This window comes from Mustela lutreola, chromosome 4 (genome assembly GCF_030435805.1).
Source record: "Mustela lutreola isolate mMusLut2 chromosome 4, mMusLut2.pri, whole genome shotgun sequence".
In the NCBI taxonomy this organism is placed as follows: Eukaryota; Metazoa; Chordata; class Mammalia; order Carnivora; family Mustelidae; genus Mustela; species Mustela lutreola.
This window is the reverse complement of record NC_081293.1, coordinates 184053754-184072337: the sequence shown is the minus strand read 5'-3', so window position 1 is coordinate 184072337 and position 18584 is coordinate 184053754. Positions and strand designations below refer to the sequence as shown.

Here is an 18584-nt window from a genome sequence, read left to right as displayed (position 1 = left end):
TAAAAACGGGAGTCTGTTTTCCTATGCACACATTATCTGGTCTATTAATTCACCAAATGGCAACTGCACCGAATCGTCAGTGTCCTGGTGGTCGCAGAATATGGAATGATGGAGAGCAGGGGCTCCGCTGGCTGAGATCCAGTTCAAACGCCACAGCTCACAGGTGCCCTCTGTGCAACGGACTGACAAACATGCTTCTCTCCTTTTCTCAGAACTGGTCAGGCTCCAGGGACAGACTCATGCTCATCTAAATCCACAAGGGGCTGATTTAAAAGCCAGAACACCAACTGATTCATTTACAGTGGGAGCCAGGCCCAGCTCAGGGATCAGGGCAGGGTGTTCTAACGTAGGAGCGTGCCCCCAGCGCTAACAGCTCCACCCAGGGGATCAAATTAAAGATCAGAAGTTGCCAGGTTAGCAAAGATTGAAAGCAAAGAGAGGCAGATTTCCTCACGAGAGACTTCCATCCAGCTCTCGAAGCCTCATGAGATATGCCATGCCCCCTACCCAGCACGGCTTTCTAAAAAACTGATGGGAGTTTACCCGTGTGGATCAACACACGGGCATCCTCCTCATCGAATGTCCCCCCTTCGAAGACTGGGCACAGTCCTCCAGTCCTCCATGAAGCCTGTCTGCACATAGGGTACACTTTCTTCCACTCCTCTGCAGGCGGGAAGTCCTACCCCGGTCACCTGTCTTCTAGAAGAAACACATGGAAGGATAGCCTCTCGCTGTGATCTGTTGGTTGCGAACCAGTGTCACAATGACCTTGTTCCAGAGGTCCCTGACCTGAAAAACGTGTGTAAAATTGCTAAAGGGCACTGCCAGTCTCAACTCTGGCAAAACCATGGCCTGGCCTGCCCCAACCCGGCCAGCGAAGTCCTACTGGGCCAAGAGTCACGGAGGCCAAAGCACGCGAATACACAGCAAGCAAGGGTCTCACATCAATGTTTAACAATATGTGATATGTGAGAGCAGTTCAGCCCACTGGAGGGGACCTTCTTTTTCTTCATTCGGGAGTCAAAAACTACACAGAACGTAAAGTCTGTCGTCCCCACCATTTTTAAGTATTCGGCTTAGTAGTGTTACGTATATTCACGTTATTGCGCAAGGAAGCCCATGAGCTCGTTTCATCTTGTAATAGTGAAACTCTGTAGTTGTGAAACAACAACACTCCATCCCCCCCCCCCCCCAGCCTCTGGCAACCATCCCATTTTTCCGTCCTTATGGATTCGACGAGTCTAGGTACCTCATAAAAGGGGCATCAGACTGTATTTGTGTTTCTGTGACTGGCTTACTTCACTTTGCAGAACATATCCTCCTTGTGGTGTGTGTCAGACAGAAGCCCCTTCCTTTTTAGGGCTGAATAACATCCCACGGTATTTATCAACCACATTTAGTTGATTCATTTGCCTGTTGACGAACAGTTGGGCTGCTTCCTCCTCTCAGCTGCTGTGAATAATGCAGCAGTTCACTGGGGTACAAGTACCTGTGCAAGTTCCTGTTTTCAGTTCTTCTGGGTAGATATCCTGAGGTGGAATTGCTATAATATATGGTGATTCTATTTCTAATTTTTGAGGAATGACTACACTGTTTTCCATCGGAGCTATACCATTTTACCTTCCCAATCTCTCAACATCCTTGCCAAAGCGAATTTTCTGTCATTTTTTTCATAGTCAGCCATCTGAGTGGGGATGAGGTGGATTGGGGAGAACCTTTAAAATACATCTCAAAATATCCATGTGCCAAAATTCTAAGTTAAGGCTTTAGAATTCCTGGATTCTGAGGAGAGACACTGCTCTACAGCCCATGCTGTTTGCTGTGCATGTTCCATGGGGAATTCACAGGGTTCTCCCTCAATGGAGAGCATCAACTCCATCTAGCACGATAGTCAAGTGAAGTTCTGAACAGCAAAGCAGCTTGCCCAAGGGATGGGAGGGCCACAACCAGGCTCACACCCTCTGACCGTGCTCTTCCACTGTCCCCTCTAGTACCAGACATTTGGAGGACTGTGGCAATGCAAAGAAAAGGAGAAAGAAACCTATTGGCTGAAAACAACGCTAAACACAAACTTGCCAAGCAGAATGCCACCTCAGCTCCCTCAGGGAGCCCAACTTCTGGAAGGCTGAGTTCTGAGCCAGGAGGCTGGCCCCTATTTACCATAAACACCAAGGAGGCACCGGCCAGCATGTCCCTGAAGGACAGCCCTGTGAGTGCCACTATGGCCACCCGACAAGGAGAGGGACAGGTGCAGGGGGCTGATCACGTAGCTCACTTGTGAAGACAATCACACAGGAGGAAGGAGGGGAATTAAAGCGTTAGAACCAGCTTGAGCCTGGCTGACGAGTACCCACATCGCAATTCAGACTGGTTTCCCGGGCACAAAAAGGGACAGCGTAGTACCTGCAGATGGAGCCAAATTCTTGGATGTTTCCTCAGACAATCCAAGGTATTCTCTGATGAGGTGACTCAGCTTTTGGTAGGCAACTTCTAGATCATCTACAGTAAATGAGAGAAGGTACTTTAAGGCAACAGAATCATACCAAAATACAGCCAATATGCAACTGATGGCGGTATTGATTTTCTAAGCTACATCTAAGTAACGACTATTGTGGTAGGCAGAATTCTGAGACCCTCAAGACACTTCACCCTCAGATAACTGCCTTTCTTCAGTGTGGGCAGAACCTGTGAATGTGAGGGGGTGTTACTCCTGTGATTATGTCATGTTAAATGGCAAAAGGGAGTTCTGCAAACGTAACGAAGGTTACTCATCAGTTGAGTTTGGGCTAGTCAGAAGGGAGACTCTCCAGGTGGGCCTACACAGGATCCCATGAGCCCCGTAAAGGAAGAGTATTGTTTGGTAGAAGAGGAAAGCAGAGACTTGAAGCATGAGGAGAATGTGATGTGCAATCACCAGCTTGAAGACAGAAGGGCCACATGCACACGACCTGGGAGCAGCCTCTAGGACGTAGGGCAACCCCTGGCAGAGAGCTAACAAAAGAAGCAGACACCCAGTTCCACAACCACAAGAAACTTCATCAGCCAACAGTTAAGATGCAGGTTACAGCAGATTTCCCCCCAGTGACAATACACTTCAAAAGCAAAACTTCACTGAAAGTTACCAACCTGCATTGATGATCGCATCAAAATATCCTGGAAATTTCTGATTGGTTTTAATATAAAGGTCCACTCTGGACACAGCAAATTCAATCTCTACACGACTGAATAATCCTTTTCTCCGCAAATATCCTTCATATTTTTCCTTGTCCATGGGCACCACCAGGATATATCGAGGCTCAAAATAGGAAAATTTCAAACTTCTTACACCCTATGTGTTCAAAGAAAAGGTGATAAATTAGAAACAGACACACAATTTAGAAATTATGTTGGAGACATCTGACTACATAGGTGTAATAAGTAGTCTTATATTATAAGATTTGGATAATTAGCTATTATTTTCCTGTAAATATCTCAAAGTTGGATTACTTCCCTTTGTCCATAAAATATTGTTATTGGAAATAAAAGAACTACCTGGCCATCCTCTAATTAATTACTCTAATAAACATGATGGTTAAAAAAGAAAACTGCTAGGGGCCCCTGGGTGGCTCAGTGGGTTAAGTGTCCAACTCTTGATTTCGGCTCAGGTCATGATCTCAGGATCATGAGACTGAGACCATTGTTGGGTTGCACACTGGGCATCAGGCCTGCTTGAGATTCTCTCTCCCTCTGTCCCCACTCACATCCTCTTTTAAAAAAATTAAAAATAAAAAAAATAAATTGCTAGATACAAACAGGTACATTCACAGTAGTGCTGTATCTTTCATACTGAAGAGAAATTTCTCTTTTTCTTTTTTCAGATTTTATTTTTAAGGAATCTCTATACCCATTGTGGGGCTTGAACTTATAACACAGAGATCAAGAGTCACATGCTCTACTTAATCAGCCAGGTGCCCCACTGAGAAGTAATTTCAAGTCTACATTTCAAAGAGCATCCTCTGCAGCTGCAGGACATAAAGATCTTACCAGAGAAGAAAAGCTCCTCTGTTCCCCCATTGTCATCTCCTTGGGACTGGCCCTATTCCTAAATCAGCAACCTGGTTGGCTGGTTCCTGCTACATCTCACAGCTTCTACCCAGAGCAAGGGACAACCAAGCTGCCAGAAGCTCACACCCAGAAGCGCGGCTGGGTGGTGGTCTGTGGATCGGGAGGGCTGGGTGGTGACAGACCACAGCTCCCCAGCTACTGCAGACCACGAGCCAATCCCACAATTGCTCCCTGGGCACCAATTTCCTCATAGTGGAAATGCAAGAGTCCTTCCAAATGAACTCTAAAGCCCCTTCCACCTCGAGCCCGTCATCAGCAGTTTAGCTCAATGTTCAAAATCTTTGTTTTAAACATGGGGTGGGGGGATGAACTACGGGATCTTTTACAAAAGAATTTCTAAATCTGCCAATGACAGGACAACCAGGGACACCAGGCCTGGTTCACGGAGTCAACCTCTTGGAAATGAGTAGGAGAGAGTTCTCAGGGAGGAAGAGGAAGGAGGGAGCCAGCACTCAGAGAGCCGGGGAACCAGAAGAAGGTAAGCACAGGAAGCTGGAGAGTTTCTGCCTTGTCCAAGGAAGATATTTTTGGTGATTAGCATAGAAACCCAGAAAACCTCCTTAGAGAGGCAAGTGCAGTCAACTGCAGAAAGAGGAGAATTGTGGGATTTTGAAGTTAGAAAAATTAAAGAGCTGGAACAGGCCCAATTTCACTGCAGTGAGGCAACACACAAATCCGAGGAGCCAAAAAGAAATCAGTCTCCTGTTCTGCCCAATTACAAGTTTTAAAAGAAGTTTCAGAGTCGATAGAAACAGAATATCTGACCAGCCCAGATTTTGTTTTCTGTAAGTTTGATCTAACAGAATCATTTTCCTAACTTATTTTCCTGACTACAAAACTGTTACACCACTCAGTGAAGTTACCTTCCAAAGACAATCAAGTTTCTTTAAAGACTTCATATACTTAACAAAGCTATAAATTTTTAAAACAGTTAAATAGAGGGAGCCTGGGTGGCTCAGTGGGTTAAAGCCTCTGCCTTTGGCTTGGGTCATGATCTCAGGGTCCTGGGATCAAGCCCCATATCGGGCTCTCTGCTCAGCAGGAAGCCTGCTTCCCCCTCTCTCTCTCGCCTGCCTCTCTGCCTACTTGTGATCCGTCTGTCAAATAAACAAATAAAAAATCTTAAAAAAAAAACCAATTAAATAGTATAGTCATGGTTTTACTCTGGATCTAGACTGGATCCATATTCTAGTTACAGATTAGAATATGTAATATTATGCATATTTTAATTATAGAAGATCACTGGGGAAGATGGGATATGGGGGCAGAGACAGAAATCTCCTGAAATTTGCAAGTCTGAATTGCTCCAAGCTGGCATGGACTGCAACCTGCAAGCAGCGGCAGTCTGACAGCACAGCCCACGCATCTCCCGTGAAGAATCAGAGAACAAGGGCGGCTGCACAGAGCGGCCAGGCAGGTCCCGAGGGGACAGTGTACCAGCTCCACAGCCTGTGAGGAGCACCTTTACCTGGATATCACTTCATATAAACAGAGACCACATGCCCTAAACGAGGAATGTAGTGAGGAAGTTAACACAGAAAGTGAATCGTGGGGTGGCTCAGTTGGTTAAGCGACTGCCTTAGGCTCAGGTCATGATCATGATACTGGAGTCCTGGGATCAAGTTCCACATCAGGCTTCCTGCTCAGCAGGAAGTCTGCTTCTCCTGCTGACCTCTCTCCTCTAAAGCTCTCTTTTATTGCCTCTCTCTGCTCTCTACCTCTCAAATAAATAAAATATTAAAAAAAAAAAGTGAATCATGAGTAGCACTTCTATTCCTAGTATATGTGCAATCCATGTCTTCTGTCATAACTCCAGTTATTTAACTGTGCATGTTTGGCCACCCCTGTGCCTAGCAGGGTGCTAGGTGCTACCCCCACCTCCTCAACCACAAATATAGATAGATAGATAGATAGATAGATAAATAGATAGATAGATATAGATAGACTCACTTAAACACACACATGCATTTAAAATAAATTGACTGAATGAAAAGACACTTACTTCTATTTCCATGTGAATACAGCTTGCCAAACCATCTCTTGCGATACCTTCTATGGTGTCCCTATTTAATCCATAACTGTGATTACCATAATTAAATGTCAGAATGAATTTCCCCTGAAATTTGAGAAGCACAGAGGTTTTTCATTTAACAGCTGCCATAATGAAACTGAATATAAATAAAACGATTTGATATCTTACTTTTCTATGTTTCCATAAAACTTACAAATAGAAGGCTGACGATGGGTTTATGAAACTTAATATCAAAATGTGGTAGAGAAATTTATTTAGAATTCTCAGCTGGAAAAAAAAAAATAGAGTTTTTGGAGATCCCATAATCTGCTGACGAAACACGTGAGGAGAGTGAAGGCACTGAGGAGTGTGAAGCTGCTGGTAGGACCGAGCATTTTGCTCATTTACCTGCTTCCTTGCCCAACGTGCACCATAAACTGTCATTACTGAGAAAGCAAAACCAATGGCCTGCTCTTAGCCTCGGCCATATTGGCTACGCTGGTAGACCAGGTGCCCCAGAAAAAGCTCCCATTCTCGGAAGCCTTGCATTCCCAGATAAGCCTGAAAGCCATGAATTACAGGGACATCTAAAAACCTTCGCATCCTGAGATAAGCCATGAAAAACAGATCCAATTCGGTTTTTCCTTATAAAACACAGCTTCTTATTGATACTGCCCCAAATGTTTTTCAACAGAATTGCCGTGTGCCCTAGAGTGATCTGAGGTTTAAATACTGCCTTCCATCTAATTCCTGGAAGCCCAGTACAGCCAAAGCTGTACCCCCTTGCAAAACAGTCCAAGTTAAAACATGCCTCTCAAAACCGACCATTTCTTTGACGCTGTTATATTTATTAAGCTACTAGGTCTCATCTAAACTGGAAAGCTGATGACAAAAGAAGGAATAAAAATACGGATGATCTTGGCAACTGTGGCTCCCCACACACGGGATTTTGAAAGAAATGAAAGCTTGCAAGGCTGAATCCCGTCAATTGAATTGAATCCCACCAGATGGCAGCATCATTAAGAACAGGAGCCTTTAGGAATCCTTTATGCTACCTCTGCCTCCTGGCCCGACATGTTCCGGAGATTTGGGGATGGGGGACTAGGCCATCTGTTGGGGAGGTGCGTGGCATGGCTGTTGGAAGTCCATGAGACACAGAATACCTGTTGTGGCACGGTGGGTCTCTAGTGAATGTGTCTGCTAGGAGTGATGAGGACAATCACACACTTCATAATCCAAAGGAGTTTATATCACGCATTTTAAAAGTTAAAAACTCTGCAACAAATATCCTAATATTTTATGTCTTCAATGTCATGCCTTCTTTGTTCTTTTTTTTTTTTTTAGATTTTGTTTATTTATTTGACAGACAGAGATCACAAGTAGGCCGAGAGGCAGGCAGAGAGAGAGAGGAAGGGAAGCAGGCTCCCTGCTGAGCAGAGAGCCCAACGCGGAACTCGATCCCAGGACCCTGGGATCATGACCCGAGACGAAGGCAGAGGCTTTACCCCACTGAGCCACCCAGGCGCCCCGCCTTCTTTGTTCTTTGAAGCAAATCGTACGACATCTTATATATATACATATATCATATGTACGTATATAATACATATATATATTGCATCTATATAGATGGATAATATCCCTATCTGAATCTCCCATCAGGCATATACTCTATCTTGCTTACTGTGACTCATCCTGTTTTCAAAATGCGGGTTTTTTGTTTTTGTTTTTTTTGAAGGTAGGGGTAGAGGGAGAGAGGGAACCTTGTTCCATGCAGGTCTCCATGTCCAATGTGGAGCCTGACCTGGGCCTCGATCTCATACCCCAGAGATCGTGTCCTAAGCTAAACCAACTGATCGTGTCCTAAGCTAAACCACTTAACCAACTGAACCACCCAGGTGCCCCTCAAAATGTACTTTTGAAACATGTTTCAGATAAATACTGTGCATTTGTTTACTTGTGTGTACAAGGGCCGCCCTCTGTGGAGCCCAAAAATCTCTTCTGGAAGAATGAAGAGTTGGGAGGAATCTGGCATTGTACTTTAGTATATAAAACAGGCTTCGTTATACTTATTTTAAAAAAAAATTAGAGTAAGTGTCCTCCAGCTCCTGGCTGGTGATAGTCCTTTCACATCTTCCTGCTGGGAGATTTCTTAGTAAACAGCAATAATCCTATTTCAGAAGCCTCCAGGTCTGTATCTTACTTCCACAAGAGAGGAAGAATATCTTCAGGGAAGTGACTGCACATATGTCCTTAAAAATGGACTGTGTGTCTGGGGCACCTGGGTGGCTCAGTTGGTTAAATTTCTGCCTTCAGCTCAGGTCATGATCCTGGAGTCCCAGGACCGAGTCCCACATCAGTCTCCAGCTCCACGGGGAGTCTGCTTCACCCTCTGACCTTCTCCCCTCTCATGCTTGCTGTCTCTCTCTCAAATAAATAAACAAAATCTTTTTTAAAAAATTAAAAAAAAAAAAAAGGATTGTGTGTCTGTAGGCACGCAGTGGGGTGACGATCCACATGTAGGTGATGAGGGAATGGAGGAGAGGGTGCCTCCACAGGAGGCATCCGGGGCCTGGGGATGCCAGGGTAGTCTGCCAAGGCGGGGCAGCAGGCTGGCTGGGTGGGGGTTCCGGGGAGCGGGGGTGTGTATACAGGAGGCTGAGTGTGTCGGTGTGACTGGCGAAGCTGATAGTGTGTCATGAGTTACAACCTCTCACAGTTTGCCTCTTCATGAAACAGTCTTGAGCTCATTTTAAGGAAAAGGAGCTCAGAAGCAAAATTCCAGTTGAAGAAAATGACATTATACTGAAGTAATAAAGTTAGCAGAAGCAGTAAAAACGAGCACTACTCACACAGACAAGGATTTTGTAGAGGGAGTCAAACTGTGAAACCAAATATGGAGTGTAAATACAGCGACTTCTTAGACTAGGAATTAAACCAGACTTAGTTACTACGGATCCAGTAAGGTATGGAACGTCAGGGGAGCATATGGGGTACTGAGAACAGATGAACTGAACCAAGAAAAAAAATGCCTCAGACTCTAACAAGAGAAATTAACATGAATTTCAGGAACTAGCTGTTTTTCAACCCTAAGAGTCCTAAAGGAATCCTTCTTACTAATATCAAGATAATGCTTCTTATCTCTGTTAAGGCTTTTAGAAATATAAAAATCCCAAAATACTCTTGATACATTCAGATCAACTACCAGAATACAGCCCTAGGAGAGAAGATTATAAAGAATCTCAAAGATGTTCTTTTGACAAGGTTAGAGGGGAAACGGCCTAGAGATTATAGGACTTTCTCATTTGGGTTTCTCTGTGAATGCAAGAGAAAACAGGCACTATGTATAAAGCTGGGCATTCAAAATCAAACTCATAGAAACTGCAGATCCCATGCTTAACTCTACTACAGTTATGCGCATTGATGTGTAACATGGAAGCTTAAGGCTACATATGTGTCCAGGACAGGCCAACTGAATGAGACACTGCGTGATGAAATGATGTTTAGGACCACAACAGTTAGAAAGCACCAGTGACGGGTCGCCTGGGTAGCTCAGTTGATTGAGTGTTCAATTCCTGGTTTCAGCTCAGGTCATAAACTTAGGGTTCTGAGATCAAGCCCCACATCAGGCTCCGCACTCCGTGTGAAGTCTGCTTGCCCTCTCCCTCTGCTCTCTCTCATAAATAAATAAAATCTTAAATTAAAAAAAAAAAAGAAGAAGAAGAAGAAAGCACCAGTGATGGCAAACAGGAGGGGTCTCTGGACAGAACACTCCCACAGCAAGAGAGGCTCAATTCATATCACACATCAGACTGGTCTGGGAGAACTGCCTATGTTGAATAAAGTCTGATTAATAACAGCGGCACATGGGGCACTTGGGTGGCTCAGTGGGTTAAGCTGCCTTCGGCTCAGGTCATAGTCTCCAGGTCCTGGGATCGGGCTCTCTGCTCAGCAGGGAGCCTGCTTTCCCCTCTCTCTCTGCCTGCCTCTGCCTACTTGTGATCTCTGTCATATGAATAAATAAAATCTTTAAAATAATAATAAATAACAGCAGCACATAATAAGCACAAATCACAAGCACTTTACATAGAGGTCTTATTTCCATTTTCTTAAAACATCTACTCACTGAAAATTTACAATATTCTCTCCAAGATCCTAAAATAAAGCTGCACGTCAACAAGAATATACACATGGTTTAAGAAAAAACAACCCAAAAAGAACACTTCTCTCATAACAAACACAAGATTTTCCTCTTTGTTATCACTAGTTCCTAATATTCCTACCAGAGGATGAGTGTTTCTTGTGTAATACAGGGGAGAAGGTTCTTACCATGTTTAGCATTTCATCAAAAACTTCCTGAGAGATAAAATGGTAATCCACTCGATCCCCTTCTCCAAAGTAAGGCGGTCTTGTGGTGTGGCAGGCCCTGAAAGCACAGTAGATAACCGGTCGGCTTCCAGCAGCTTGAGATTGAAAATGGAAAAGGTTTGAGTAAAAGTAGGTTTTAAAAAGTTGAAACTGATCCACGAATCATGAATTGTGAGGTAACGTAGCACTGTGGTTTCGAAGTGCTAGACCACATTCAGCTGCCCCGCTCCTCAAGGGCTCATACAAACGGGATCGTCCACACCGAGTCCGGGTGCGCGGGTGTCCGTCACCTCCTCCCACATGACTACTTCCGCTCAATACCTGTATATTTCCACCCAAGAGTCTTCGTGTCCTCTCTGCTCTGGGCATTTCCCCGGGCCCCTCCTCATCCCTCACCTGGCTGGCCCACCTGTCTTCCAGGACTCAAGGTAAGTGCCGCGCTCCACTCCCGCCCTCCACCCCCAATCCAAAAGCCTCTCTTGACCCCCTGTGGCTGATGATGCTGCTCTCCACGTGCTCATAGCCTCAGTGTCTGCCACTCGTCTCCACCCAGTTCCTTGCTCAGGATCCCACCTCCTCAGCTCAGCCCGTGCTATCAACACCAGATATAAGCCTCCCAAGGGAAGCCCTGGGTGGAGCTCTCAGGTCAACCAGAGAGACCCTTGCTGATCGCTGCGACAACGGCATCCCCTCCCCGTCTCCACACCCCCCTCCCCCCCCCCCCCCGCTTACTCCCTGTCACCTGAACGGTCTTCCCTTATCCACATTATCTGGTTGTTCCCTGTCTTCCCCAGCGGGACATACAACTCAGGAGGAAAGGACTTTATCTTGTTCATCTTACTTGCTACTGCATTCCCCATCACCCACCTCCGTGCAAGCAGTCACCAATTACCTGTAACATGAACCAGTAAAGGGACCCTTGGGTGGCTCAGTCGGTTAAGCGGCTGCCTTCCGCTCAGGTCATGATCCCAGGATCCTGGAATCGAGTCCTCCATTGAGCTCCTTGCTCAACCAGGAGCCTGCTTCTTTCTCTGCCTCTGCCTGCTACTCTGCCTGCCTGTGCATGCTCTCTCTCTCCCTCTCTGACAAATAAATAAATAAATAAATAAAATCTTTAAAAACATGAGCAAGTAAATGACACCTGCAAGGTAGAAAAGAGGCATGACCAACTCCATTTGGTGGAGGGCAATAAACACAACTAGTCTAAGGCCACAGAGCAGACCAGCATCAGTCCCAGAAATAGACAATGGGGTCCCAACTAGCCCATGACTCTCAATTTCATACCTCATTTCTTAGAGTGGAGCTCTGGGACTGCAGTGCAAACTCATCTTTTGTACTATTCTATGGTTTTCAAGGAGCAGATGAGACTAGCTAGACATCTGACATGGTATTTCAGGTCTTCCTCACAAGCAGCCATGAGGCGAGTGTTGCTGTTCCCATTTCACAGATGAAACTGAGGCACAGCAGTTAGCTGACGAAGCAGCAGTGCCAGGATGACCCCGCGTCAATTCCTCTTACTATCGGTTACGCAGCGTCATAACCTCAAAAGCTTCTCTGTCACAGAGCCCAATTTTTATCATTTCTACCACTGTTCCCCTTCCATTATCATCAAGAATTAACTAGACTAGGAAAGTTAAAGTCTTAACATTCTACTTAAATTACAGACCCAGGAAGGAGAGTATATTCCAAGAAGACACTGTCAAACACCATGGTATTTGTTTTGTGGTGTGACTACTCTGACATTCCTTCACACACCTTGGCAGGGCCCTGGGACCTCTGTCTAGTGGTGTCCTTGACAGGCAGAAAAGAGAATTCAGTGACTGGGAACCCTGTACTGCACACCCTTCACATCGCCTTACGCGTGGTATTGGATTTGCATTTTCCAACAAAGGAACTGAGCGGCAGGAATTTTTTTCAGAATTTCTAAAAGGAAGACAAAGCCAAGAAGTAATATGAAGCTTCTAGGCAGGTAAATAAAGAGAAGACTTCAGAGAGGAGGAGAATGCAGATGACAGAGCCTGTATCCGCTGCAGAACCTTCTATTACGATTGACCTAAGATGACTTGTGGGTTTTTGAATCCTGTCATCCAATTTTCACATGCAGAAATGTTCGCTGTGGAGTAGGCTGCCCAAATGTGAACATCTTAAAAAAGAAATGCTGCATAGTGAGAGCAGTGTTTCACTAAACTCAGAAAAAAATGATGCCTAATTTTAGACAGAAATCTGCCTGGGCCATCACCTTCAGTGTCCTTTTTCTCCCCAGTCTCAATACAATTCCATTTGTAATTTAGAGTTCCATGAGTTTATTATTTACTAATTAATTGACTAGTTAAGTCATAGTTTGCAATGGGAGCCACACCAAAGAAGAACTGAGTTAGAGATGACCACCAGACTACAACACTGAGCCGGAGAGTCTGAGAGTGAGTTTGGACATTCGAAAGGCCTCTTCATGGGCCAGCTGTCCTGGAGAATCTTAGCAAATCAAGTCCATGGGGAAGAGATGACGATTGGGAGGGGAAGGAATCCACAAGGTCAATGGAATGGCCCAATATCCAGGGAAATGTAATAGGATGAGAAGATGCCGGAGAAGAACTAGCCAGTTGGATGAGGAGTAGAAATGTTTTCAGTTTGATTCAGAAGCATGCAGTTTTAGAATCTCAGTTCTGGACCAGATTGCCTCAGGAAATAACAAACTTCTTGCTACTGGAAATATTTAGGCAGAGGTTTGGCTGTGAGCACACCTAAATTCAAGCCCATGTTGTGATGAGCACAGGGTGTAATGCTAATGAATGGTTGAACACCACATCAAAAACTCATGAGGTACTAGATGCTGGCTAACGGAACATAGTTAAAAAAAAAAAAATCAATCACAAGGGGAAAAAAAGAAATAAGAAAGAAAGAAATTCAAGCCCACGATAGCACACCATCTTGTTAGTAAGGGAACTCTTTCAAAGGCTACCCTCAAAAGCCCAGGTCTTCCTAGGGCATTTGGTAGAAGAATTAAATTAGTCCTAACCCTCAATGCAAATATATGCCAATAACTGCTGAGCAGAAAGAGATCATCAGCATCTAAGATGTTGGCACCACGTCTGAGTATCCTATTCCAGGAAGCCACCACCCCGCCCACTCTCCAGTAACGACACGCCCACTTTCTAACTCACACCATGGTGAGCTGTGACTGTACCCCAGCTGGTCCCCGGGTCTCCGGTCTCCCCTTCCCACCCTCTGCCAAGCCGCCCACAGGGCGCACTTTCTAGAACTGCAGCAGTCCTCAAGACTCCCTGCTTACAAATCCTTTCTACTGAGACTCCTGTCTGCGACTCTGGTCTTATCTTCTGCCGTCTCCCTGCACACTTCCGGTACTCCAGGCTGTACGTGCAGTTCATCAAACATGCCTGCCCACCCCGAAGGTGCTCCCGCTGGAGTTCCACAGCCCACGTGTCTTCCACATCTTCTATCCTGGAGATCATCGCAGCACCCATCCAACTATCCTGTGAACCAGCACTGACCTGCCTGAGTCCCAGACTAGATGCTAAGCTCCCAGGACAGGGCCCACGTCTGTTTGTTCGGCAGTTCCCTGCCGGCACACGGCTGGTGCCCAATAAACACTGATTAGATGAATAAATGAGCCGTTCTACTGGTTTGTCACATCTGGATAAGCAGGCATTAGGTTAGCCTGCATTAAGGTAGCTGCGGCTCATACAACTCATTTAGCTAAAGAGCTGTGGTCTTTTCCGTGACTGTGCTAGCGTACTAAAAGTAAAGATGTTTAGCAGTCGACATCAAGAAAAAGGTCATAAAGATAGAGACTGCCATAAAATGGAGATCTCAGAAAGAAGACTAAAGTTTTCTTTCATGACTATTCAGATCACTTTCCAGGCCTTAAATGGGGAAGGTGGACAGGTATACTTGCACTGTTTTATGTTTCTCTCATTATCCATCACTCTGCCAGGAAGCCACTGATTTGTGTGGTAATATTAAGGTTGGAAATAGATTTTGAAGGCAGTAAATTCCTATCCCCATGTAGAACTAATAATACAGGTAAGGAAAGAACCACCAACCTACTTCTAAAACCAAGAACAAATAGAAAAATCAAAACCTAACACGAGGATAAAATCTCTCAGCCATTCTAATGCTTGTTAGACCACCTTGTTATGATTTTAATATTGACATATCTGGATACACAACTTAGTGCATGAGAATTTCATTGAATGTCTCAATCATGGGGCAGTGTAATTTTAAAAGGAAGACAAAATACCACGAGAAAATGAAATAGATGGGAAAGAAAAGATTCAAGGAAAGGGCAGAGAAAGTCCCTTTGTAAATACTTGTATATTTCAAGATGAAACTGTTTTCATGCCTTTTTTCCCCATTTCATTAAAAATCAACAAAAATTATGTTGGATAAGGAATTTAAAAATCTAAACAAGAACAATGGCTTGCCTCTGAAGATGTGCTTTGGTTTCATCATTTGTTTTAATCAGAAAGTTGCTGCATATAAAGTAGTACTTTCTTACCTTCTCCACAGATGAAATTACTAGCTGTCTAAAATCTTTTTTTTTAATCCAATGATACGATCTTTGAGCCATACCTTGATGGAATTTTTAAAATGATGTGCCACTGAGCAAGTTCTGAACTCTGCGTCCATGGGGACGCCAGTGAATGGTGGGACAATGCTTCGGAGCCTGCGAGGGAGGTGGGTGAGTGGGTGTGTACTTGGCAGCAAGACGGTAAGGCGGGTCTTTCCACGCTGGCCGCTAATTCCAGCAGGAGGAGAAAGATAGCAGTAGCAGTAGAAACTGTAGGCACGAAGCTAGTTTTAAGGTTTTGTTTCACTGCCTTGTGCCTCCACACGACACTAATTAAAGGTCTGAGTTCCCCACTAGATTACAAATTCCATTAAGGCAAGGATATTATCAATCTTGTTCTCACTGTATCTTTAGGGCTTAGCACATGGGAGGAATTCAATAAATATTTATTGAAAGAATTGGTAAACAAATGAATGAATCCATCCATCTCTCCATATATCCATCAGTGGCAGTAATGGAAAATCACCTTTATTTCTTATCAGAGTAATTTCCCACGAAATGTGGTATATAATACCCTTAATTCATTCATCCCGTTCACTCAATCTGTCACTTGGTTAACAAGTATTTCTCATGTAGGTATTAAGCGCCTAGTCATCTCCTGAACACCGAGAACCAAATGGTGGGCAAAGGTGACATTGGTCCATACCCTCCTTGGATTTACAGTTGAGTAGACAAACGTTAAATCAGTCACAAGCATGGTGGATAAGCATTCTAATAGGGGAAAAATAGGATTTAATAAAAATGAATAAGAGGAAGGCCATCCAAGTGGGAACAGAGAGGCAGACTATCTCACAATCTTGGTGATTGTAAGACCTCCAAGAACACCTCCGAGAACACACCTGATCCTGCGGGCCTCCATAAACATGTGTCACAAACCATATGATGGACCTGGCGCTCAACGTTTATAACATAATTAAAAGGAATTTTAATCAGAGAAAGCCTTGGTTTCCGGAATTCTGGTTTGCTAAAAGGTTCTGGGTTTACATGTTGGACAATGGTTGGGATACACGGTCTGCCAACTTTCACCTTCCATTCACTGTGTTCTACTTATCTACTTATTTACAGGTTCAGCACCCCTATATAGGTAGGCATAATGGCACTCTATACTTTTTTATTCTAATGTTAAGTTTTAATTTATTTTTGTTACTTCAGGGTACTTAAAATATATTAGTAAATAAATCATTTTATATATTTGGATCCTGGAGTTGTTCAAATGAGGGATGTAATTTTAGATATCTAAATAAATGGACCTGTTTCAAATAGTATTTACATCGTTTGAACATGTACAGCTTAAGGGAAGGCAAGGCATTAGAAAATAATTTGCATTGATTTTTCTTGCTGTCTGAAAAATCTTTGCAGTCCCCTCCTCTGGTCACCAACAGACATTCCTAATCTAGAAGTAATTGCTTTGCCATAGGTTAAAAATTAAGAGGAAACCAGTTCAAAAGACCACAGTGGCGGCTCTAAATCGGACTCCCAGAAACCTTTAAAAAGTCTTTCAGACCCCCCCCCCCCAAAAAAGTCAAGCCCAGCTGAAGAATTTTTTTAAATGATCCTCATTTGTTTGATATTCTCCTCTATTTTAACCAGACCATGAGGGCAAAATGTCTCCTCCAGAAAACTGGAGTGCCGTGAATGCTAGCCCAAGGGAAAGAAAAGAAAAAGCGTTTGCCGTCATTTCTCTTCCCTTCTCATGAAATGGGCCACAGAAGAGGCCTCCCCATGTGGAGATGAGGCAGTGGAGGTGCAAGTGGCGGGAGCTGGGGGGGGCGGGGAGGCGAGGAAGGGAGCTCCGGGCACCAGGTGCCCCACCCCCATCCTCATCTCTGCTGTCGCAGCCGGCGGCCACAGCACGAGCCTGGCCTCAAACGCCACCATGCTTCACTAAAAATGCACGGACTTTGCAACCCTTGGAGAGTGATGTCAGCGGTCAGTGAATGAAGGTGAACATTTGGGGGAATAAAGGTCGACAACATGCGGGGTCTCTCTCACACTGTGATAAGTGGCAAAGAAACCGATGAGCCTTCTCTGTGCCTTTTCAAGCTTGCTGAGAATTAACAGCCCCAAGCAGCAACAGCCGACATTTTACATCCTTCCTGGCCAGTGAGCACACTTACCCGTACCGGAAGTACGTGCTGAACTGTCTGCAGAGGCGGTGAGCAAGTTCTCGCTTCCCACAGGCTTCAGGACCGGCCAGAACCAACATGGGATACGGGGCGTCCAGGCGGGGGAGAGTGCTGGAATACAGGGCAGGCAGAGACGGCTGGGTCTGGTCACATACACAGCCAGCAGGCCGGGTCTCCACCCCAGTCAGGCCTAAGTCAGGATCTCCAGTCCAGTCAGGCCTAAGTCAGGGCCTACACCCCAGTCAGACCTAAGTCAGGGCCTACACCCCAGTCAGGCCTAAGTCAGGGTCTCCACCCCAGTCAGGCCTAAGTCAGGGTCTCCAGCCCAGTCAGGCCTAAGTCAGGGCCTACACCCCAGTCAGGCCTGAGTCAGGGTCTCTACCCCAGTCAGGCCTAAGTCAGGGTCTCCAGCCCAGTCAGGGCTACGTCAGGGCTTCCACCCCAGTCAGGCCTAAGTCAGGGTCTCCACCCCAGTCAGGCCTAAGTCAGGATCTCCAGTCCAGTCAGGCCTAAGTCAGGGCCTACACCCCAGTCAGACCTAAGTCAGGGCCTACACCCCAGTCAGGCCTAAGTCAGGGTCTCCAGCCCAGTCAGGCCTAAGTCAGGGTCTCCAGCCCAGTCAGGGCTACGTCAGGGCTTCCACCCCAGTCAGACCTAAGTCAGGGCCTACACCCCAGTCAGGCCTAAGTCAGGGCCTACACCCCAGTCAGGCCTAAGTCAGGGTCTCCAGCCCAGTCAGGCCTAAGTCAGGGTCTCCAGCCCAGTCAGGGCTACGTCAGGGCTTCCACCCCAGTCAGGCCTAAATCAGGGCCTACACCCCAGTCAGGCCTAAGCCCGTGACTGAGCACCTGCTACCTGCAGGCACTGGACAGGAGGCTGGTCTTACTTTCCCGAGCAAGTTCGTGATGATAGGTCAAAAATAATATTCAAAGCATAGGTAATAAGTCAAGTCCAAATACATGTAAATTTACTTTACCCACATTTTTAAAAGGAAAAATATGGTAAAATGTGTTAGTTCTTAGTTGATCAAGTATTTCCCTAAGAACTTCAACATGAAAGAAGGAAGACTGCTCTCTGAGAATTAAGTTTTAGTATCTATGCCCACTGAATTAGAACACGGATATGCAATGAAAATGGTAATAATTAAAATCTACCTGAGCAATCAATATGTCCCAGGCACTATTCTAGGAGTCTGATGGGCATTAGCTCATTTAATTACTACAGGAAGTGGATGAAGATGTTTCTGTCATGATCTATCATTACCCCCGTTGGATACACAAAGAAACTGAAGTACAGAGAGGTCAATTAACTTGCTCAAAGGAACAGCTAATGGCTAAGAGCTAATATAGGAATCAAGGCATGGCTTCTGGGCCTGGAAGACTGGACTACG

The 18584-nt window shown here is 45.1% G+C and overlaps 1 protein-coding gene across 2 annotated transcripts in view; it reads right to left on the bottom strand.

Moving 5' to 3' along the window:
* Positions 1–18584, bottom strand: part of LRGUK (leucine rich repeats and guanylate kinase domain containing) — a 105117-nt gene that overhangs the window by 41967 nt on the left and 44566 nt on the right. For both annotated transcript variants that reach the window (XM_059171896.1, XM_059171895.1), the window contains exons 11-15: positions 17186–17305; positions 10442–10538; positions 6107–6220; positions 3127–3328; positions 2404–2499 (exon numbers count right to left, since the gene is read on the bottom strand). In XM_059171896.1, the coding sequence (XP_059027879.1) occupies positions 2404–2499; positions 3127–3328; positions 6107–6220; positions 10442–10538; positions 17186–17305 (629 nt within the window). The remainder of the gene's footprint in view (positions 1–2403; positions 2500–3126; positions 3329–6106; positions 6221–10441; positions 10539–17185; positions 17306–18584) is intronic.